At 35.5% G+C, this 24381-nt stretch overlaps 1 protein-coding gene across 5 annotated transcripts in view; it reads left to right on the top strand.

Annotated features, from left to right (window-relative positions):
* CNTLN (centlein) overlaps nt 1-24381 on the top strand; it is a 333334-nt gene that overhangs the window by 93274 nt on the left and 215679 nt on the right. For all 5 annotated transcript variants that reach the window (XM_068552481.1, XM_068552482.1, XM_068552485.1 and 2 more), the window contains exons 4-5: nt 7659-7793; nt 8402-8581. In XM_068552481.1, the coding sequence (XP_068408582.1) occupies nt 7659-7793; nt 8402-8581 (315 nt within the window). The remainder of the gene's footprint in view (nt 1-7658; nt 7794-8401; nt 8582-24381) is intronic.

Raw genomic sequence — 24381 nt, forward strand, 5'->3', positions numbered from 1 at the left:
CATGGAATATCTTTTTCCATCCCCTCACTGTCAGTCTGTATGTGTCCCTAGGTCTGAAGTGGGTCTCTCATAGACAGCATATACATGGGTCTTGTTATTGTATCCATTCAGCCAGTCTGTGTCTTTTGGTTGGAGCATTTAATCCATTTACATTCAAGGTAATTATCGATATGTGTGTACATTCAAGGTAATTATTGATATGTATGTTCCTATTACCATTTTCTTAATTGTTTTGGGTTTGTTTTTGTAGGTCTTTTTCTTCTCTTGTGTTTCCTGCCTAGAGAGTTCCTTTAGCATTTGTTGTAGAGCTGGTTTGGTGGTGCTGAATTCTCTTAGCTTTTGCTTGTCTGTAAAGCTTTTGATTTGTCCATCGAGTCTGGATCAGATACATGCTGGGTGGTAGAGTAATCTTGGTTGTAGGTTTTTCCCTTTCATCACTTTAAATATCTCCTGCCACTCCCTTTTGGCCTGCAGCATTTCTGCTGAAAAATGAGCTCATAACCTTATGGGGATTCCCTTGTAGTTTATTTGTTGCTTTTCCCTTCCTGCTTTTAATATTTTTTCTTCATATTTAATTTTTTTTAGCTTGATAACATGTGTCTTGGCATGTTTCTCCTTGGGTTTATCCTGTATGGGACTCTCTGCGCTTCCTGGACTTGGGTGGCTCTTTCCTTTCCCATGTTAGGGAAGTTCTTGAGTATAATCTGTTCAGATATTTTCTTAGGCCCTTTCCCTTTCTCTTCTTCTTCTTCTGGGACCCCTATAATTCGAATGTTGGTGCATTTAATGTCCCAGAGGTCTCTGAGACTGTCCTCATTTCTTTTCATTCTTTTTTCTTTATTCTGCTCTGCATCAGTTATTTCCACCATTCTGTCTTCCAGGTCACTTATCCGTTCTTCTGCTTCAGTTATTCTGCTATTGATTCCTTCTAGGGTATTTTTCATTTCAGTTATTGTGCTGTTCATCACTGATTGTTTGTTCTTTGGTTCTTCTAGGTCCTTGTTAAATATTTCTTTTATCTTCTCGATCCATGCCTCCATCGTGTTTCCGAGATCTTGGATCATCTTTACTATCATTACTCTGAATTGTTTCTCAGGTAGATTGCCTATTGCCTCTTCATCTATTTGGTCTTGTGGGATTTTACCTTGCTCCTTCATCTGCAACATATTTCTCTGTCATCTCATTTTGTCTAACCTGCTTTGTTTATGGTCTCCTTTCTGTGGGCTGCATGGTTGTGGTTCCTCTTGCTTCTGTGGTCTTCCCCCTGGTGAGTGAGGTTGGTCCAGGGGCTTGTGTAGGTTTCCTGGTGGGAGGGACTGGTGCTTACGCTCTGGTGGGTGGATCTGAGTGTTTTCCCTCTAATGGCAGGGCCGCACCAGGTGGTGTGTTTTGGGGAGTCTGAGCTTAGTATGGCTTTAAGCAACCTGTCTGTGGACGGGTGGGGCTGTGTTCATGTCTTGCTGGTTGTTTGGTGTGAGGTGTCCAGCACTAGAGCCTGCAGGCAGTTGAGTGGAGCCAGGTCTTGGTGTTGATATGGATACCTCCAGCAGAGCGAACTCCAATTAATATTCCCTGGGCCTGGGAATTCTCTGGTGGTCCAGCATGCTGGACTCTGTGCTCCCTCCACGGAGGCCCAGGCCTGACCCCTGGCCAGGGAACCAAGACCTCGGAAGCTGCACAGTGTGGCCAGAGAAATAAGAAAAAAAAAGGAAAAGTAAAGAAAACTAACAGAGAAATAAAACCCATGACAAATAGCAAAAACAAAAGCAAACGAGCAGCAGGAACAACAACACAACACACACCCACCCACACATACACACAGAAAAAAAAATAAGAGAACAAAGAATTCAAAAATGAGAGAAATCAATATGTACTAAAGTAATAAGAACAAAAAATGAAAAATAAAACAGAAAGGAAGCAAGCAAAAAAGTGAAGAAAACATAAAATATACACACAAAAGCAATAAAAATAAAATAAAATAAAACAAAAATCAAAGAACCAAAGCCAGAAAAAAACCCACAAAACAACCAAAAAGTAAAATAAAAATAGAAAAATTAAAAATATATATATTAAAAAAACTAAAAAATAAGAATAAAAGATAAAAAATAAAGCAACAACACCAACAACTGAACAAACAATAAAAGCGTAACAGTAATAAATATATTTTCCTGGGGCATCCTCTCTCAGTGTCCTTGCTCCCACAGTGAGCCACAGCCAATCCCCACCTCCCAGGGAGGCCTTCCAATACCTCTGCATAGGTCTCTGCACCTGCTGTGGGCACTGTGGGGCCAGCTCAGAGTCTGACCTGGCCTGACTCTCGCGTGTACTTGCCCCCAAAGTCCACTGCTGTGAAGGCTACACTGAACTCAATTGTTGGAACACTCGTCTGTTCAGGTATCTCACAGACGCAAGATTTACCAACCCGATCTCGGGGATTTAATCCACAGCTTCTGCAGCTGCACGGAAAGATTTCCTTTCCTCTTCCTTAGTTGCACTGCCCCTGGGGCTCAGCTTCGGTTTTGATCCCTTCTCTGCATGTGTGCCACCTTCCTTCCTTGCCCAGGCATGAGGGAGCAGAAGCCGCAGCTGATTGGGTCACACTTACTCAGGCCGGGGAGGGCACAGCAGCTACAGTTGGCAGGGCGGCAACAATTGGGGTGTGTGTGAGTTGCCTGCGGCGGCAGGGACCAGCAGGCAGTTGCAACAGACTGTGGTGCACTGGCTCTGGTGGGAGTCCCTCCTGGTACCCGTGGATGCAGGAGCTGGCGTGAGGGTGGTGGCTGCCCTGCCCCGCCCCCATGCGCCACTCAACAATGTCACTTCACCTTCCAGGCAGACCACACTTCCTCTACGGGCATTCCTGGCTGTGCTTCCGTCACTCCCGTCCCCTCTGCTGTGCCCGCGGAGGCAGAGGCCAGCTGCAAAGGGGTTGTAATGGTGGCCCTGCCTCTTGCATGCCACTCAAGAGTGATGCCTTGCTTCTATGGTGTCCGGAACTTTTCCCACAAACTTTCGTGGTTGTAGAGCTCCTTACTCTTGTCCCTTCAGGCTGTCTTTTCGTAGCCAACAGCTGTCCCTTCCCTGGGTCCTCACTCCAAACCTGATTTTCCAGCACCCAGACCTTGTTTGCAATAGGTGACTCATGACTCAGGCTGGAATGCACAGAGCTGTGGTGTAGACCATGTGTGCAGTTCTTACTTTGTCCTGCCTTCCACTGACCAATGGCTGCTTCTCCTTTGATTCCCCCGAAGGTCCTTTTCTGTCCCAGCTGATTTCCCCACCATGAGGGAGTTAGAATTTCTGAGTTGAGGGGACCTCTCCTCACCTTCAGCTTCCCACCAGGGTTGCTGGTCCCATTTTTGATTCCTCTTTTTTTTTCTTTCTTTCATCTTACCCAGTTGTGAGGGGATTTTTCTTGTCCTTTTAGGTTCTGAAGTCTTCTACTAATGTTCAGCAGGTGCTCTATGAGAATTGTTCTATTTGTAGATGTATTCTTGATGTACTTGCGAGGAGCAACGAATTCCACGTCTTCCTATTCTGCCATCTTGACTCCTCCACGCTAGGGCATATTTTTAAATGTCTGTGTTCCCTTTCCCCCCACAGAAAGCAGGAAGGGACTTTTCTCTGATCTTCACGGTGACAATCTGATCATGCTCCTGTGTGTAGAATTCACGAAATTATGGGAACTCCTCTAGACTGGGCCCTCCCAGACATTTTAACTCTCAAACATGTCCACACTGATCCTCCAGTAATTTGTTAATTGCAAATTTGATTTTCCTACCCTGTTACTGGTTTCCATGGAGTTTCCTTTCTTCTGGGTTTTTGCTCTGCTAAATTGTCATTCTCTGTATCTGCCTGTCTCTCTAGTTTTGGGAACAGCAATTTGCCCTATGACCTCAGTTCTCTGATGATTCTAGGAAGAGGTGTTGATTTTCAGTTTGCTCAGCTTTTTTCATGTTGTGTGAAAAGGAGAGACAACTTCCAAGTTCCTACATCCTGGATTGGAAGCCAGAAGTCCCTCCATTATGTTTTTGTTGTTCCATTGAGTAATGTTCAATAGCCATTACTTTTCCAAACTTGTAGTCTGTGGAATAGAGTAACAGTTAAGAATGATGATTCCTTTAGTTTATTTAAATATTAACTATGTTTCTAGTCAAACTACTAGAAAGTCACACACACACAATTTTTTTAGCTAGTTGCAGAAAAACTTTCATAGAACAATCTAATAATATAACATATTTTATTGATAATAGTATAAAAATTGCCATATATCTTCTTTTGGTAAGACTACGCTTTACCTTTGTTGCTGTTAGTTATAAAGTAAATCTTGTAATAAATTTCTCCTTCAAGTATTGTATTAGATAACACGACTCTGCTAATAACCAAGTGTATTGTATTCAATTAGATGATTTTTTTAAACATTATATTTCTCTTTTTCCTTACCTTCTAGGAAGCTCATAGATAAGTTTTGGTTCCCAGGTACATTTAATTCTCTCACCCCTTCCCCTTTCTCCATTTGCCATTGTTTTAGTTGTTGTGGTTTCATTACTTGTTTTTTTTATTAAAATTTTTATGTGCATTTGAAAGTAGGTCATATAAATAATATATTAACTATGCTCAAGTATTGCCTCCTACAGTTTTAGGTCTTCTATGCCACTGCTGCCACACCCCACTTTTTTTCAAAAATGCTTCATATTCACTATCATTCTCTTCTTACTCTATAGACTTCTTTTGACCATGATTTGAATTATTCATTTCATGGCTTATCCATAATAAATTATTTGTTTGAGACATACTTTCTCTTGTCACTCTTTATGCTTTATGGTTCCTCTGAGTTCTATTTGCTATTTTAATATTAACTCAAGGCAGACCATTAAGAATGTACTCTACTGTATCCAGAAAAGTTTGTTTGAAAAGGTTTCATGAAGCTAAATTTAGGACTTAGAGGGTATTATGCTTAGTGAAGTAAGTCAGAGAAAGACAAATAATATATGATATCACTTATATGTGGAATCTGAACAATAAAACAAACTAGTGAATATAACAAAAAAGAAACAGACTCACATAGAGAGAACAAACTAGTGGTTACCAGTGGGGAGAGGAAAGGGGGAAGGGACAAGATAGGTGTAGGGGATTAAGAGGTACAAACTACTATGTATAATGTACATAAGCTAAAAGGATATATTGTACAGCACAGGGAATATAGCCATTTTGAATAATAACTATAAATGGAGTATAACCTTTAAAAATTGTGAATCATGTTATACACCTGAAACTTATATAATTTATTATAAATCAACTATACCTCAATAAAAAAGAAAACAAAATAAATGAATTGTAACTATATATACTTGTGCTTTCATTATAGAAACTAGATCATTGCGGGTATATTTTATCAGGAAAATATTTTCAGTTATACAAAATTCAACAGATCTTTGAGAGTTTATCAGTCCTCTTCCATTGGGAGTACATCTTTGTCTAACTTATTACTTTAATGATTATAATATATAATACCAGTTATTAAACTAATTATCAAAATTTGATAGTTTTGGTTAACTAAGTTCCCACTGTATTTTGTGTTTTTATTTAAAAATTAAGTCTATATTTGTCCTGTGGATTACTAAATTCACTCAAATGCCAACATTTTAATATATTAAATAATTTTCATGAAAGGGCTTGCTATTGGTGTCATTTATATTGTCAAGTTTAGTTCACATTATTGGGCAAACCCTTCTGAACCTTAAATCATTTGATCTAGTGTCGCACCTTCCTGACAGTCTCCAGAATAGATGAGGATGCTCAATTTTTGTCATTTCTCCTTTGAAAGGATAGGCCTGTAGGTATTTCAGTCTTAGTGTTCATATGATTGAATTTATCATTCAGTGTCAGTCTCATTCATAAACATTTACTATAATCTAGTTTGGGAGATAGTATGAGTACATAGATAATCAGTAAGACTAGGTAATTTGTTATGTGTCAGATGAATAATGTAGGCAATACAGAAATTTAGAAATAGCAGAAATTACTGTGATAGCTGGGGAAGGCTTCATTGAGGAGATAGAAATTGAATCTTGAAGGAGGCTGAGACTTAGATGAGAAAAGAAAAATAGGCTATGAATTGTGGATGGGCCATGTTTATGCATCTGTTTTTATGCTGTTTGATTGATGTCAAACACATTTTGATATGCCCTAATAATTAAAATAGGAAATAAAAATTAAAACTAATATGAGGTACCATTTATACCTCATTTGTAAAAACTTACCAAGCTTGAGCGTCATGTTGGTGCACATGTGGAGCTATGAGAACTCTTGAAGTGCATATAGCCAAGAACTAGTAATGCCACCTCTTAATATAAATAATCAAGAGCAATGTTTTATTAATATGATCCCCACACTGAAAAAAATACATTTTACTTCATGACCCAGTGTACACAGAGATGAAATAAAAGTTTCATATATACACTACTATATATAAAATAGATAACTAATAAGGATCTACTCTGTAGCACAGTGCTTAATACTCTATTATGGCGTATATGGAAAAAGAGCACAAAAGAGTGGATATATGTATGTGTATAACTGATTCACTTTACTGTGCAGCAGAAACTTACACAACATTATAAATCAACTATACTCCAATAAGAATTAAAAAAAATAATGTAGTTCTTACTATATATAATAAAGGTAAAATATAACAAAGCATATATCAAGTATGAATTTAATAATGTTTAAATAAAATAGAAATTCTAAATTAAACACTGCAAAAAAATTTAAGAGATACTAGTTTCAGATATTGGTTGAAAAAATGAGTGGGTTGACAAAAGTTGAGTAAGTTTAGTAAAGAGTTAATATCAGGACATGGATGTCAGTTTTAGCATGTTGACTCGAGGTGGCAGCAGATAATTCAGATGGAGGTATTTTAGAGAAAACTGGAAATGTGGGATTGGTGATTGGGAAAGAGTCAGGGCTGGATTATGGATTGGGTAGTCTTTCAGACAGATGAGATCAGAAGCCAAGAGAGTGGGTAAATTTTCTGAGGGAAAAGCTGTAAAGATTTGAAAGAGGGAAACTAAGAATTGAGTCATGGCTACATCCTCCGATTAGCTATCATTTACTCTGGTAGGTGAGAAGAATATTCAGTTAAAAATTATGGCAGTTTTAATATTCTGAATATTCTTTCTACAGAGCAAGATACTTTTTGTATCAAGACAGACTTTCCATTTTTCATTCTTTAAAATTGCTTATGCTTTCACAAAACTGTATTCATTTGTCTAAAAAATGTTTTCTTCCAAATGATAGTCAAATAGAGGATAATTCTTATCTTAGCTACATAAGCATTTTCTTTAATTAGAATTAAAAAAATTTCATTTTTTTCCTATAACACACAGAAATCCAAAAAGTTTGCTTTCTGTATGTGGCTTAATATTTGGTATCCAGTTTTTATGGGTTCTTCATCTTAAACTAGTAAGTCAGTACCATATTTGCACATTTTACTTGAAAATCTCTGGGCATGTCATAGGAAATGAGTATTATGATAATGGATGTTATTATGAAAGGTAGTTAATTCTAATATTATCAGTCAAAATCTAAAACTTTTTACATAAAATTATTTTTTCTTAGAAATACCAGCTCATCAGTAATTTTGCTTTTTTCCATAGAGAGAATCAGGACTAAAACAGGAAATAAATGACCTTGTAAAACAGAAGATTGCAGTAGATGAAGAAAATGCTTTCTTAAGGAAAGAATTCAGTGACTTGCAGAAGAAATTTAAAGATAAAAGTCAAGAAGTTAAGGTGTGTTGACTTGTACATAGTTTTACAGTACTTTCTTTGAAGTCCTACTTAAAGCTTTGTCAGCCTTTGTGGCACAGAAAGTGACAAGCTTGGAGGAAAAATTGCCTTAGGCCCTGCTGTACCATACAGTTTTCTCACATGCAAAAACTCTGAGAAAGATGCTTTAAAGCTAAGACTCTAAGCCTTATAACTTTCAGATAAATAGTTAATGATGGAAATGGTGCTAAGAAAGTAAGAGTGTGAATATGTGGCTTCTTGTAATTAGATTCTGATGGGACTGGCATTATTAATTGATAAAACCCAGGTCTGGAAGGATATGTCTGTGTGGGTCTCAAAAATAGCTGGGGACAGCATCAAAGGCAGCTTGATCAATTAATGGGCTCTTTGCAAATGTGTACTCATCAAAGCTGTCATCCAGTGAAAAAATATGACCCATCCACCTGCATGAAAAGAGGCCAATAAAAGTATACAGGTGACCTTGGCCATCAAATATAGAAGCTGCTGTGGGGGTAAAATTGCACAGTTTATATTTGCTGATTAGTTCTCACCTGTTTTTTGGTTTGTTTCATTTTGTTTTTTTTATTGGCCCCTGTGGTACTGTTCTACAGGACACTAAGGAGTGTGTACAGAATAAGGAAGAGCAAAACAGACTGGTTATAAAAAATATGAAGGAGGAAAATGAGAAATTAAGTACCCACTGCGCTGACCTGTTAAATGACCTGGAGAAACTGAGGAAACAGGAAGCACATTGGAGAAAAGAAAAGTATAGCATTGATGCAAAAATAAAGGTATGCAATTAGAATGGAATCCGTGCTGTTATTTTGGATCTAACTTCTTATAGGAAGTTTATTACATGTTATTTTCTTTAAATAACAAGTTATATATTCATATCCACCAGTGGGGACTAGCATTAATTTATATTCCTTCAGTTAAGACCCACAGCTTTTTAAAAATTGATGTTGCAAAGCAGGAAACTGACTTCAAATACTTATCTAAAATGTAATCATTAAAAAATAAAGGCTATTGCATTTTGAAATAAAACATGTTTTGAAAAAACATATTTAGAATTATGAATTTTGGCTTTTTTCAGTTAGGGATTAAATTTATAAATATAACTAGGATTCATTGCAGTATAGTTTTAATACTGTATTTTCCAGGTCCTTTAAAAACTATGTAAAAACACAAAACAGTTAAAAAATACTCACATGTGTTTTATATGTGTTTCTTTGGCTTGAGAGGGCCTTATTCATCGTAAAATTTTATTTTTATAGAAGATAAAAGGTACAATCAATCTTTATAATATTCTTATATCCTTTTTGATCAGTTATTTTTCAAAATAATATTTTTTTGTAGCTTTCTCTTGGTCTTGAGAATGTTTTTGTTCATTTTTTCCCATCGAATTTCAGGTTTCTCTTTTAACATAGATTTTGTTGAAAAGGCCTGAAACAAATTTTAGTGCTAGTAAATATGATAGTCCCTCTATGTATACATGCTTAAGAAGAATATATAACATAAGTATACACACATATATATATAGCTATTAAAATATTGTAAGAATGGATATTTGTGTCTATACGTGTGTGTGAGTGTATGCATGTGTGCCTGATTATTTAAGGATTTGTCTTTCTGAGTGTGTGAATCTATTCATTGCAGATATTTAAGGAAATACATACAGTAATTCTGTTAGTGCACAATCAGGGAATGACTGAGCCATTGAGAGAAGTGAATTCTGGCACATTTGTTTTCTTATTTTTATATCAGTTTCTGCTTCCCTACAGCCTTTAAGCAGTTTGGTAGTGTCATAAGGGTAAGTGGTACTTCTTTGTGTTAATCATAGCTACATGATTTTTTGATGATGATTTCATTTCCTTCTTTGCCATTCAAATAGTCCATTCTGTGATTTACAGTTCTGACTCTTTTTTCTATTAGAGTGCTTATCTTTTCTTATTAATTTGTAAGCATTCTTTATTCTAGATAGCAATACTTTAAAATATATATAGATATTACACATACCTTCTGTTCAGTGAGTCTTGAATAAGATGAATTAAACATTCAAAAATTTGTGAATTTTTATAGAGTCATTTTTATTATTTTCTTCTCTAATGTTTTTGTTTTAGAAGTCTTATATTCTGAAGTATTCCCTACCCTAAAAATTTTAATCTATTTAGAATTCATTTTTGGGTGTGGTGTTCCACACCATTTATTCAGTAGTTTATTGATTTGTGATGCAGTCTCTCTCACATCTCTAAGTTTCCATGGGTGTGTTTGGGTTTGTTTCTGGACTTCCTATTATTTTCATGGTTTTAGGTATTGTAGTTTTAGAATTTTACTCATTATTTTGTAGGGTGATCTACTTCTTTATTCTTCTTTTTATAAGTCATGGGCCCTATATGTGCCTCTTCACTATCTAATAATATTTAAGGATCATTTCATTAGTTTTACTGAAAAATTCTGTTAGAAAGCAGGTTGGAACATCATCTAATTTATGAATTAATTTTGGAAGAATTATAATCCTGCTATTTAAGAATGTGGCATATGGTTTTGTAATTTTCTTAAAATGGTACTGTTCATTTTTATTAGATTTGTTCCTAGCTATTAATATTAATGTTAAAATATTGTTTTATGCTAAATAATTTTTTTTGCTGAATAATATTTTAAATTATATTTTTAATTAATTATTTCTAGAAGACAGCAATATTACTGAATTATCTTGAGCTTCTTTTCAACAATTTTCCCCAAATGTCTTATTAGTTCAAAAAATGTGTACATTTTCTAGATTTTTCTAAGTTATATAATCACATTGTCAGTAAGAAAACTGCCTCTTTCTTTCCTTTTGGGGTATAATTCACATACCATACATTTAATCCATTTAAAGTGTACAGGCCAATAGTTTTTAGTTTATGCAGAGTTGTGCAACTATTATCAAAATTACTTTTAGAACATTTTCATCATCCCCAAAAGAAGTCCTGTAACCTTTAACAATCACTCCTCATTTATCCTTAGCTCTGCAGCCCAAGATAACCACTTATGGCCTTTCTCTCTTTATAGATTTATCTGCTCTAAACATTTCACATTAATGAAATTATAGTATATGATCTTTTGTGACTGACTTCTTCCACTTAGAATAATGTTTTCAGGGTTTATCCATGTTGTAACATGTATCAGTAGTTCATTCTTTTTATAGTTTAATAATATTCTATAAATATCCTACATTTTATTCATTTATCTCAAGTAGAAGGACATTTGTGTTATGAATAATACTGCTACAAATATCTGTGTACAAGATTTTGTGTATACATCACACATTTTTATTTCTCATAGGTACATACCAAAGAGAGAGATTACTAGGTCATGTGGTAATTCTGTTTTTAAGCTTCTGAGGAACTGTCAGACAGTTTTCAAAAGCAGCTGTACTATTTTACATTCCAAACAGGAGTTATTAAGGGTTCTGATTTCTCTTTGTCCTCGTCAGCACTTGTTATTGTCTGTCTTTTTGATTGGAGCCATCTTTGTGGTTGTGAATGGCATCTCATTGTGGTTTTGATTTGCTTTTCCCTGATGGCTAAAAATTCTGGTCATCGTTTTATATGTTATTGGCCATTTGCATGTCTTTGAAGAAATGTGAAATCATTTCTTTTGCATATATTCTGGATACAAGTCTCTTTTTATTGATATAATTTGAAACTATTTTCTTCAGTTTTCTGAGTTGTTTTTTACATCCTTAATGGTAGTATTTGAACACAAAAGTTTAAAATTTTGATAATTAATTTATCTACTTTTTCTTTTGTTGCCCATGCTTTTGGGCATTCTCAGATGCATCTCAGATATGCATCTTGAGAAACCATTGCCTAATCCAAGATCATGAAGATGGACACTTTTGTTTTCTTCTAAGAGTTTTATTTCTTACATTTAGATCTTGATCCATTTTGAGTTAATTTTTGAATATGATGTTTGATAGGAATCCAGCTTCATTCTTTTGCACGTGTATTCAGTTGTGCCAGCTCCGTTTGTTAAAAAAGACTATTCTTCCCCCACTGGATTTATCCTACCATGTTTATCGAAAATCAGTTGACTGTAAATATAAGGGTTTATTTCTGGACCTCAATTCTGTTCCTTTGATCTATACATTTATCCTCATGCCTGTGCCACACTACATTGATTATTGTAGACTTACAGTAATTTTTGCAGTTGGGATTTGTGTGTCCTCCAAATTTATTCTTCCTTTTTCAAGGTTGGCTATTCTGTGTGTCTTGCATTTCTATATGAATTTTAGAATCAGCTTTTCCATTTCTTGCAAAAAAAAGCAAGCTGAGATGATTTTGATAGAGATTGTATAGAATCAGAAGATCAATATGGAGAGTGTTACCATCGTAATATTATAACTCTGATTCATCAACATGGGATGTTTCATTTATTTAGAAACTTCTTTAATTTATTTCAACAATGTATTATAGTTTTCAGACTATAACTTTGTATTTCTTTGGGTACATATATTTTGAAATATTTAATTATTTTTATGTTATTCTAAGTGGAATTATTTCTTAATTTTCTTTTTTGATGGTGCATTCCTAATGTAAAGGTACACAATTAATTTTTGTATATTAATCTTGTATCTTGCAACCTACCTAAACAGGTTTATTCCTTAGGATTTTCTATGTGTAAGATCATGTCATCTGTAAGTATAGATTGTTTTCTTCCTTTCTAATATGTATGTCTTTTAGTTTTCTTCCTTTCTAATATGTATGTCTCTTGTCTCATTTTATTGCCTGTTGCCCAGACTAGACCCTCTAGTATGAAGTTAAATAGAAAAGAGAGAGAGTGGACCTCTATGTCTTCTTCTGATCTCAGGAGGAAAGGAGTCACTCTTTGACCCTTAGGTATGATATTAGCGCTGAGTTTTTTTGTTGATGTACCTTATCAGTTTGAGGAAGTTCCCTTCTATTCCTAGTTAGTTATTTTTTATCATGAAGGGGTATTGGGTTTTGGCAAATAAATGCTTTTTATGTATCTATTGAAATGGTTATGTGGTTTTTGTCTGTCATTTTATTGGTATGGCATATTACCATACTTGATTTTTGGATGTTAAACCAACCTTATGCTGGTGGGATATCTTTATCTTTATCTGGCTTTGGTATCAGATAATGCTAGCCTTAAAGAATGAATTAGGAAGTGTTCCCTCCCTTATATTTTTTTGGAAGAATTTGAACAAGATTGGTATTAATTCTTTTAAAATGTTTGGTAGAATTCACCAGTGAAACCACCTGGTCCTGGAATTTTCTGTGTTGGGACGTTTTGATAACAGATTCAACCCCTTCGCTTATTATGGGTTTGAGATTTTTCTATTTATTCTTGAGTTAGTTTAGGTATTTTGTATGTTTATTGGAATTTGTGCTTTTCATCTACGTTGTCTAATTTGTTGATGGACAACTGTTTATAGTATTCTCTAGTCATCTTTATAATTTCTGTATGGTTAGTAGTAGTGTCTTTACTTTCATTTCTGATTTTAGTTACTTATATCCTTTTTCTTTTTTTCTTTGTCAGTCTAGCTAAATGTTAGTTTATTTTGTTGTTCTCTTCAAAAGAGTCAGCTTTTGATTTAGTTGATTATATTGTTTAGTTATTCCCTTAAAAATGTTTCTACAATAACCTTCGTTGTTTCTTTCCTTCTTCTCTCTTTGGATTCACTCTGCTATTTTCTGTTTCTTTAAAATATAAAGTTACATTATTGATTTGAGATACGTCACCTTTTTTAGTGTAAGCATTTACAGCTATACGTTTCCCTCTGAGCGTTGCCTTTGCTACATCCTGTAAGTTTTGGCATGTTATGCGTTTTTTAAAAAAAAATTTATTTATTTTTGGCTGCGTTGGGTCTTCATTACTGCATGCAGGCTTTCTCTAGTTGAGGCGAGTGGGGGATAGTCTTTATTGTGGTGCGCGGTCTTCTCATTGCAGTGGCTTCTCTTGTTGCAGAACATGGGCTGTAGGCACGCAGGCTTCAGTAGTTGTGGCACGCAGGCTCAGTAGTTGTGGCTCGTGGGCTCTAGAGCGCTGGCTCAGTAGTTGTGGCACACGGGCTTAGTTGCTCCATGGCATGTGGGATCTTCCTGGACCAGGGCTTGAACCTGTGTCTCCTGCATTGGCAGGCAGATTCTTAACCACTGCGCCACCACAGAGGTCCTAGCATGTTATGTTTTTGTTTTCGTTTGTCTCTGGATATTTTCTGATTCTCTTGTGATTTCTTCTTTGATCTATTGGCTGTTTAAGTGTGTATTGTTTAATTTCCATATAGTTTGAATTTTTCAGTTTTCCTTCTGTTACTGAGTTCTAGGTCCATTCCACTGTGGTTGGAAAAGATACTTTGTATGATTTTAATTTTTTTAAGTTTATTATGAGCTTTTGTATTGCTTGACATATGGTCTGATATGGCAAATGTTCTGTGTGTACTTAAGAAATATGTGTATTCTTCTGTTTTGAGGTAGAGTGTTCCATATACATCTGTTAGGTATACTTGGTTCATAGTGTTTTTCAGGCTCTTTGTATCCTTAGTGACCATCTATATAGATGTTCTATCATTATTTAAAGTGGCCTATTGAATTCTCCAACTATTATTGTAAAACTCTATTTCTTCCTTCAATTCTATACTTTATATATTTTAAGGCTATGTTTTTTGGTGCATGTATGTTTATAGTGGTTACACCTAGATGAATTGACTCATTGATCAATATATTATGTCCTCTTTTGTCTCTTATAACAGTTTTTGACTTAGTTTATTTTGTCCAATATTCTTATGTCCATCCTAGCTCTCTTTTGTTTATTATTTTCATGGAATATCTTTTCTCATCCTTTCACTTTCAATCTTTTTGTGTCTTTGGATATGATAGTCTCTTTTAAAAACATAGTTGTATAATGTTTTCTTAATCCATTCTGTGTCTGCCTTTTGATTGGAGAGTTTAATCCATGTACATTTAAAGTACTTACTAGTGAGTAAAGACTAACTTCTGCCGATTTATTACTTGTGTGCTGTATGTCTTATAGATTTTTTTGTCCCTCATTTCCTCTATAACTGTCTTCCTTTGTGCTAAGTTGATTATTTGTAATGGCACATTTAGATTCCCTTCTCATTTTGGGGTGTATATTCTATTGATATTTTCTTTGTCGTTACCTTGAAGATTACATTTAACATCCTAAACTTATAACAATATAATTTCAGTGGATACCAACTTGTCTTCAGTAGCATACAAAACTGTTCTGCTATATTGCTTTTTCCTTCCATTTCAAGTTATTGTTGTCACAAGTGACATCTTTATAAAATGTGTGCCCTATAATATAGATTTATAATTTTTTATGTTTGTCTCTGAAATTATGTGTGATTTACTTCTTCTTCCCAAAGAAGTAGGGTTAAAACCAAATATAAAACAGTACTGAATTTTATATTTGACCATGTATTTACCTTTACTGGAGCCTTTATTTCTTCATATGGCTTTGAGTTATCATTATGTATTCTTACATTCTATCTGAAGGAATTCCATTAGCATGTCTTGTACATTAGATTTAATAATGAACTCCTTCAGCTTTTATATGTGAATGTAAAATTTTTGAAGGACGGTTTTGCTGGTTATAGAATTCAATGTTGACTTCTTTTTCTTTCAACACTTTAAATATATCATCCCATTGCCTTCTGGCTTGCATGATTTCTGATGAGAAATCAGCTGTTAATCTCATTAACAATCCCTTGTATGTGACAAGTCACTCTCTTTTGTTACTTTCAAGATTCTCTCCTTGTTTTTGGATGAATTTCATAAGTTTGATTTTAGCGTATCTTAGTGTAGGTCTCTTTCTGTTAATCTTACTTGGAGTTTGTTATGGTCTTTGGCTTTATAGATACATATCTTTCATCAAAATTGGGACTTTTTTGGCTCTTATTTCTTCAATGTTGTTTCTGCCCCTTTTTCTGTCTCTTCTCTTTCTGGGACTCCCTTAATGTATATATTGGTCTGCTTAATGGTGTCCCACTGTTCTCATAGGCTCTCTTCACTTTTCTTCATTCTTCTTTTTTTTCTGCTGCTCAGATTCAATAATTTCACTTGTTCTGTCTTCTAGTTTGCTGATTCTTTCTTCTGCCTGCTCACATCTGTTGTTGAACCCACTGGTGAATTATTTATTTTTGTTATTATACTTTTTACCTCCAGAGTTTGATTGATTTTTATAATCTCAAGCTCTTTATTGATATTCTTTTGGTTTATACATTGTTTTTCTGATTTGCTTTAGTTCTTTTTACATATTTTTCTTCAGCTCTTTGGGTATATTTAAGATAGTTGTTTTAAAGTTTTGCCTTGTAAATCTGATATCTGAGGTTTCTCAGGGATAGTTTCTGTTAATTTTTGTGTTCCTTTGAATAGGCTATACTTTCCTGTTTCTTTGTATGCCTTGTGATTTTTTGTTGTTGTTGAAAATTGGGTATTTGTGTTAGCAAATTTATAATGTTATAACTCTGGAAATCAGATTCTATCCCTTCCCAAGACTTTGCTGCTTCTTTAATTGCTGAAGGGTATGGTAGTCTTTTTATCTTCCAATTGACTTTTGCACAGTCTCTAGTCCTTGTTCTGTTTAGTCATTGAAGTCTCTGTCCTTTAGCTTTTGTCTGTTCCTGTTGTGATGGAAGTTATCCTTGGCTGACAGGAGCTAAAACAAACAAACAAACAAAAACAAAACAAAACAAAAAATAGAAAAAAAACACACACAGAGATACAGAACAGATCTCTCCCCCAGTCTTTGTAGATTGGCTCTCCAATGGGGCATTCCTTTAATACTTTTCCAGACTTCCACTAAGCTCAGGGGTTATCCCAAAGTGAAAGCATAGGGTAGCTCTGGAGTTTTGTGAATATGCATCTTTCTATGAGCATATGTTTGGATTTCAGAACACTCCCATATGTATCAGTATTTTTGAATGTCTTATTTTCCCAAATAATTTCCTACAGAGTTTAGTCCCATGACTTAGGCATTGTATTGAATATCTCAACCAGTCGTCTTTTGCCCTAGGAATCTGTGGTTTATTAGTTTACTTTATGGCATTTTTGAGCCATATTCTCCACTTTTCCAGTCTGTGTTCCCAGTCAGGTCTGAGATAATCACTTTACTTTATTTCTTCAGGTAACCCCTAGACAAATTAGAGCAGACACATACAGTAATTTGCTAGGAAAGTTTGTTCTGCTCTCTCTCAAACCAGGAAGGATTCCTTACTGGGAACATTGGCTACTGCCACTATATGAATTACACTGTCTTAAGATTCCTGGCTTTAAGATGGCTAGTGTGCTGAGAATAAGGTGGGGAAGGGCAAATAAAAACTTCACAAATCTGTTATCCAGTTTTTAAGTTGCTTTTTTCTTGGTTCAGCATTTTCTTTGTTACTGTAAAATTTTGAATGCTTTCTAGAGTTTTTGCAACATTGGTTGTAACAGTTTCTGCTGTTTTTCTCCATGTTTCTGCAAGAGTGCTTGGAGCTGCATATTCTCCATTTTGCCGGTGTCACCCATTGCATTCATTTATAAATGATAGCTTTCCTGGATATAGTATTCTGTTTTGGCAATGTTTTACTTTGAGCATTTTGAATATGTTATCTCATTGTCTCTATCCTTCATTATTTCTGAAGAAAAGTCAGTTGCTAATCTTTTTGAAGTCTGTTGGAAATGATGAGTCGTTTTCTCTTTCGTTTTCTAAGAATTTCTCCGTGTCTTTGGCTTTCAGCATTTTTACCATGATGTGTCTGTTCGTGGATCTCTGTGTCTATAAATATTACTTGCAGTTTGTTGAGCTTCTTGGATTTGTAGATTAATGTTTTTCATCATTGTTTGGTAGTTTTTGACCATTATTTCTTTGAGTATTTTTTTCTGTCCTTAATATTGCCTCTCCTTCTGGTAGCCCTTTATGCGTATATTGGTGCATTTAGTGGTGTCCAGTATTCCTCTGGGGCTATTAATTTGTATTATTCTTTTTTCTTGATATAGCTTCAGGTTTTTTGTTCTTATTCCTGTCAGTTCATATTAAATGTTGAGCTCTTCTAGTGAGGCTTTTTTGTTTGTTTTTTTTTGTTTGTTTTTTTTCATTTTAGTCACTGTGCTTTTTAGCATCAGAATTTCCATTTGGATGTTTCAAAACAATTTATATTACTTTATTGGTATTTTCCATCAGATGAGATATTGTCATTTTACCTTTTTAAAAAAGATATGATACTTTTTAAAACATGGTTTTCTTTTACTTTTTAAATATACTTATAATGCCTCTTTTGAAGTCTTTGTGAAGGCTGGTATCTGAATCCTCTCATGGGCAGTTGCTATTGCTTGCTTGCTTTCCTTTGCATGAATGACACCTTTTCGTTGCATGTTGTAATTTTTTTGTTGAAAAATGTACATTTCAAATTATATGCTTAGAGGAGTCAGTTCAGCACCGCAGCAGAATGAAAAGTTATCTTTGTCTTTCCCCTTCAATCTACAACCACTAAAACATCCAAAACACAACAAGATGCCTCTGTCCAATATATCAGGTTGCTGGAGAATTCCACACATCTGTGCATCTAAAGGTGGGTGGACTGGAACACATGGAGGAGGCCGAACCAAGGGAACAGCAGAGGCATGCTTGAAGTCCTGGTCCATCAGCCATGGCAGCTGAGCCCACAACCCCAGAGAACCTGGCAGTGGCAGGGGAGGTGGTGCACATGACTCAAGCCTCCCGGCCACATGGTTACTACAGCCACAAGTAACCGGGCAGCAGTGGTAGTGGGACCTGGTACCCCATTCCTCCAGCTGCTAAGGCACCCATTACTCCATCCCCTCACATGCACATCTGCAGCTGTGGAGCTTAGAACACTGGACACCACAGAGGCACTTGCAGGAAACTTACAACACTGGACACCATAGAGGCACCCGCAGGACCCTGGCTCCCCCTTCCCTTTCCCCCATGGTAGTGGAACCTGCAACTTGGGATCCCAGGTGAGGGAAGAGCCCACCATCCAAGGGCCCCAGGCAGCAGCAACTGTGACACTGGCAGAAGCAAGGCACCAATGACCCCAGACACAAGAAACAATAATGAAGGCACAGGGCCACACCTCTGACAGAGGCAGTGGAGCGTGGAAAGTGCAGACTCTCAAATAGAATCAGAGGCATCTCAGGTAAGAGAAACCCAAAACTTGTGCTATATCGCTACCTACTGGAAATCAAAAGAAAGACTTCTAACCTGTTGAATTGCTAGAATCAAGCAGAAAGGTGTTCCCTACTTCACATGCACCAGCAGAGGAACAATTTATCAAGCACCATGAAAAACCACAGTAACATTGTACCACAGAAAGAAAATGACAATTCCACATAAATTAAACTTAAAAGTCATGGAACATTGCAATCTGATTGATAGAGAATTCAAGAGAGTTGTCATGAAGAAACTCAACTAGCTATAAGAAAACTCAGAAAGGGCATTCATCGAGCTCAGGAATAAAATTAATGAACAGAAGGAATAATTTACCAAAGAGGTTGAAACTAAAAAAAAAGAACCAGACAACAATTCTGGAGCTTAAGAATTCAATAAATGAGATGAAGAATGCATTAGAAAGCATTGGATATAGAGCAGACCATAGTGAAGAGAGAATTAGTGATGGACTTCTCTGGTGGCACAGTGGTTAAGAATCTGCCTGCCAATGCAGGGGACGCAGGTTCGAGCCCTGGTCCAGAAAGATCCCACATGCCTTGGAGCAGCTAAGCCCGTGCGCCATAACTACTGAGCCTGTGCTCTAGAGCCCGTGAACCACAACTGCTGAGCCTGCGTGCTGCAACTGCTGAAGCTGGCGCGCCAGAACCTCTGCTCTGCAACAAGAGAAGCCACCGCAATGAGAAGCCTGGGCACTGCAACGAAGAGTAGCCCCCACTCGCAGCAACTAGAGAAAGCATGCATGCAGCAATGAAGACCCAACGCAGCCAAAAATAAATTAAAAAAATATAAATAAATTTATTTAAAAAAAGAGAATTAGTGAGCTCAAAGATAGAAATCTTGGAATGATACAGTAGAAGAAGCAAGAGGATTGAGGTATAAAAAATGAGGAAATTCTACAATAGTTATTCAGCTCTTTTAGGAAGGGCAACAATAGGGTAATGGGTATCCCAGAGGGAGAAGAGAGGAGAAGGGAGCAGAGAATTTATTTATAATAGGTGAGAACTTCCCAAACACGGGGAAAGAACTAGATACACAAGCCCATGAGGCTAAGAGAACACCTAACTGCCTCAATGCAAAAACCTTGTCCAAGACACATTATATTAAAGTTGTCAAAAGTCAATGACAAAGGAAGATTTTGAAGTTCAGCCAGGGAAAAAAAGATGGTAACCTACAAAGGAACCCCCATTACGCAATCAGCAGATTTCTCAGTAGAAACCCTACAGGCCTGGAGGGAGTGGAATGACAAGCTCAAAATACTGAAAGATTAAAAACTATCACCCAAGAATACTCTGTCCAGCAAAGTTATCATTCAGATATGAAGGAGAAATAAAGATTTTCCCAGATAAATAAAAGCTCAGAGTTCATCACAACTAGACCTGCCTTACAAGAAATGTTGAAAGGTGCTCTTCTACCAGAAACAAAAAGGCAAAAAGTACACAAAAGTTTGAGCAAGGTGATAAATAGACAGAATCAGAAAACTCTAATTATTAGAATTGGCTTTTAAATGCTTTATTATAGCATAAAAGTTAAAGGGGGAAAAGTAGAAAAAATAACTGTCTACTTCAATTTGGTAACAAACTCACAACGTATAAAGGGATAATTCAAGACAACAAAAACAAAAAGGGAAGAGGAAAAGGATGTAATCTATATATGTAAATGAAGATAAGATGCTATCAACAGTAAAAAGAGTACTTTATCCATGAGACGTTTTAGACAAAACTCACATCAACCACAAAGCATAAATCTAGAGCAGAGACATGAAAAATAAACGAGGAAACTGAGAAAAAAATCATAGAAAACCACCAAACCAAAATGGCAGACATAAACACAAAGAAAAAGAAATGATGGAGATATAGAGCAACCAGAAAACAAAAGGTAAAATGGCAGTGATTAGTTATCATCTATCAATTATAACTCTTAATGTAACTGATTGAATTCACCAATCAAAAGGCACAGAGTGACTGGATGCATTAAAGAACAAGACTCAAGTATATGTTGTTTCCAGGAGACTCATCTCAGCTCTAAAGACAAATGTAAGGTAAATGTGAAGGGACTGAATATGATACTCCAAGCAAATGACAACCAAAATAAGTGGATGTAGCCATACTCATGTCAGACAAAATAGACTTCAAGCCAAAAAAGGTAACAAGAGACAAAATTGAACAGTATATAATGATAAAGGGGACAATTCATCAAGAAGATATAATATTTATATATGCATCTAACATAGAAGCACCGAAATATATAAAACAGTTATTAGTAAACCTAAAGGGAGCAATTGACAGTAACACAGTAATAGTAGGGGACTTTAACACTCCACTTACATCAGTGGATAGTTCATCCAAGCCAAAAGTCAACAAGGAAACAGTGATCTTAAATGATACATTAGACCAAATGGATTTGATAGATTTGTACAGGGTATTCAGTCCAAATGCAGCAGAATGCATATTTTTCTCAAGTGTACATGAAACTTTCTCGAAGTTAGACCATATATTGGGACACAAAACAAGTCTCAAGAAATGTGAGAAGATTGAAATCATATCAAGCATCTTTTCAGTGGTATGAAACTAGAAATCAACTACAAGAAGAAAGCTGGAAAAATCACAAATATGTGGAGAATGAACAACATGCTACTAAGCAACTTTTGGGTCAACAAAAAATAGAAATCAAAATTTATTTGAAGATGAATGGAAAGGAAAATAGGACAAACCAAAATCTGTTGGAGGCAGCAAAAGCAGTACTAAGGGAGAAGTTTATAGACATTCAGGCCTACCTTAAGAAACAAGAAAAATCTCAGTTGAACAATCTAACCTTACATCTAAAGGAACTGGAAAAAGAATAACAAATGAAGCCAAAAGTCAGTAGAAGGAAAGAAATAATAAAGATCATAGTGGAAATAAATGGAGACTAAAAAGACAATAAAAAAATCAATGAAATTAAGAGCTGGTTCTTTGAGAAGGTAAAATCAACAAACCTTTAGCTAGACTCATTAGGGAAAAAAGACAAGGCTCTGGTAAATAAATTTGGAAATGAAAGAGGAGGAATAACAATGGATACCACAAAAATACAAAGGATTATAAGAGCATATTATGAACCGCTATATGCCAACAAGTTGATCAACCTAGAAGAAATGGACAAATTTTTAGAATCATGCAGCTTCCAAGACTGAATCATGAAGAAATAGAAAATTTGAATGGACCATATAACTAGTATAGAAATTGAAACAGTAATCAAAAAGCTCCCCAGGCCTGGACAACTTCACAAGTGAATTCTACCAAACATTCAAAGAAGATTTAATACCTATTCTTCTCAAACTCTTCCAAAAAACTGAAGAGGAGGCAATGATTCCTAACTCAGTTTAGTAGGCCAACATCACTCTCATACCAAAACCAGACAAAGACAACACACAGAAAAAAGAAAATTACAGGCCAATATCTTTGATAAACATAGATGCAAAAATTCTGAACAGAATATTAGCAAGACAAGTAAAACAATACATTAAAAGAATCATCACCATGATCAAGTGGGAATTATCCCAGGGATGGAAGGAGGTTTCAACATCTGCAAATCAATCAACGTGATACATCACATCAACAAAAGGATGAAGACCATATGATTACCTCAGTAGATGCAGAAAAGGCATTTTGACAAGATTCAACACCGATTTTTGATAAAAACTGTCAACTAAATGTTTATAAAAGTAACATACCTCATCATAATGAGAGCTGTAAATGACAAGCCCACATCTAACATCATACTCAATGGTGAAAAACTAAAAGCTCTCTCTCTAATATCAGGAACAAGACAACAAGACAAAGAGGCCACTCTTGCCACTCTTATTCAACATAGTATTGGAAGTCCTAGTATTGGAAGTCCTAGCCAGAGCAATTAGGCAAGAAAAAGAAATAAAAAGAATCCAAATTGGAAAGAAACGGGTAAAACTCTCACTGTTTGTGCATGACATGATTTTATATAGAGAAAACCGTAAAGACTCCACAAAAAAGCCTATTAGAAAAAATAAATACGGCAGAGTTGCAGGGTATAAAATCAACATACAAAACTCTGTTACGTTTGTATATGCTAACAATGATCTAGCAGAAAGAGAAATTAAGAAAAGTCATATTTATAATCACAACAAAAAGAATGAAATACATAGGAATAAATTTAACCAAGGAGGTGAAAGACCTGAACACTAAAAACCGTAAGACATTGTTGCTAGAAATTGGAGAAGACACATAAATTGAAAAATATTTTATGCTTATGAGTTGGAAGAATTAGCATTGTTAAAATATCCATACTACCTAAAGCAATATATAGCTTCAGTTCAATCTGTTTCCAAGTCACAAGGACATTGTTCACGGAAATAGAACAAATGTTTCAAAAATTTATAATGGAACCACAAAAGACCCTGAATAGCCAAAGCAATCCTGAGAAAAAAGAACAAAGCTGGAGGTATCACAGTCCATGATTTCTAGCTAGACTACAAAGCCATATTAATCAAAACAGCATGGTATTGTCAGAAGAACAGATACATAGATCAATGGAATAGAATTGAGCACCCAGAAATAAACCCACACATATACAGGCAATTAATATACAACAAAGGAACATATATATATGAAGACATTATAGCCTTTTCAATAAATGGTGTTGGGAAAACTGGACAGCCACATGCAAAAAAAAGAAACTAGGCCACTGTCCCACACCATACACAAAAATCAACTCAAAATGGATTAAAGACTTAAATGTCAGTCATGAAACCATAAAACTCTTTGAGGATAACATAGGCATTATGCTCTTTGACACTGGTCTTAACAGTGTCTTTCTGGTTATGTCTTTTCAGGCAAGGGAAACAAAAGCAAAAAGAAACAAATGGGACTACATCATCCTAAAAAGCTTCTGCACAGCAAAGGATACCATGTACAAAATGAAAAGACAATCTACTGAATGGAAAAGATATTTGCAAATGATATATCTGATAAAAGGTAAAATCCAAAATATATAAAGAACTCATGCAACTCAAGAAATAAACAATCCAATTAAAAAATGGGCAGAGGACCTGATTAGACATTTTTCCAAAGAAGACATACAGACGGCCAACAGGCACATGAAAAGATGCTCAACATCACTAATTATTAGGGAAATGCAAATCAAAACCACAATGAGATATCAGCTCACTCCTGTTAGAATAGCTGTTATCAAAAAGACAAGAAATAACAGGTGCTGTTGAGGATGTCGAGAAAAGGGGAGCCTCAGATACTCTTGATGGGAATGTAAATTGGTGCAGCCACTGTGGAAAACTGTATGAAGAGTCCAAAAAATTAAGAATAGAGCTACCATATGATTCAGCTACCCCACGTCTGGGTATTTATTCAAAGAATATGAAAACACT

Source organism: Eschrichtius robustus, chromosome 10 (genome assembly GCF_028021215.1).
Source record: "Eschrichtius robustus isolate mEscRob2 chromosome 10, mEscRob2.pri, whole genome shotgun sequence".
NCBI classification, from domain to species: Eukaryota; Metazoa; Chordata; class Mammalia; order Artiodactyla; family Eschrichtiidae; genus Eschrichtius; species Eschrichtius robustus.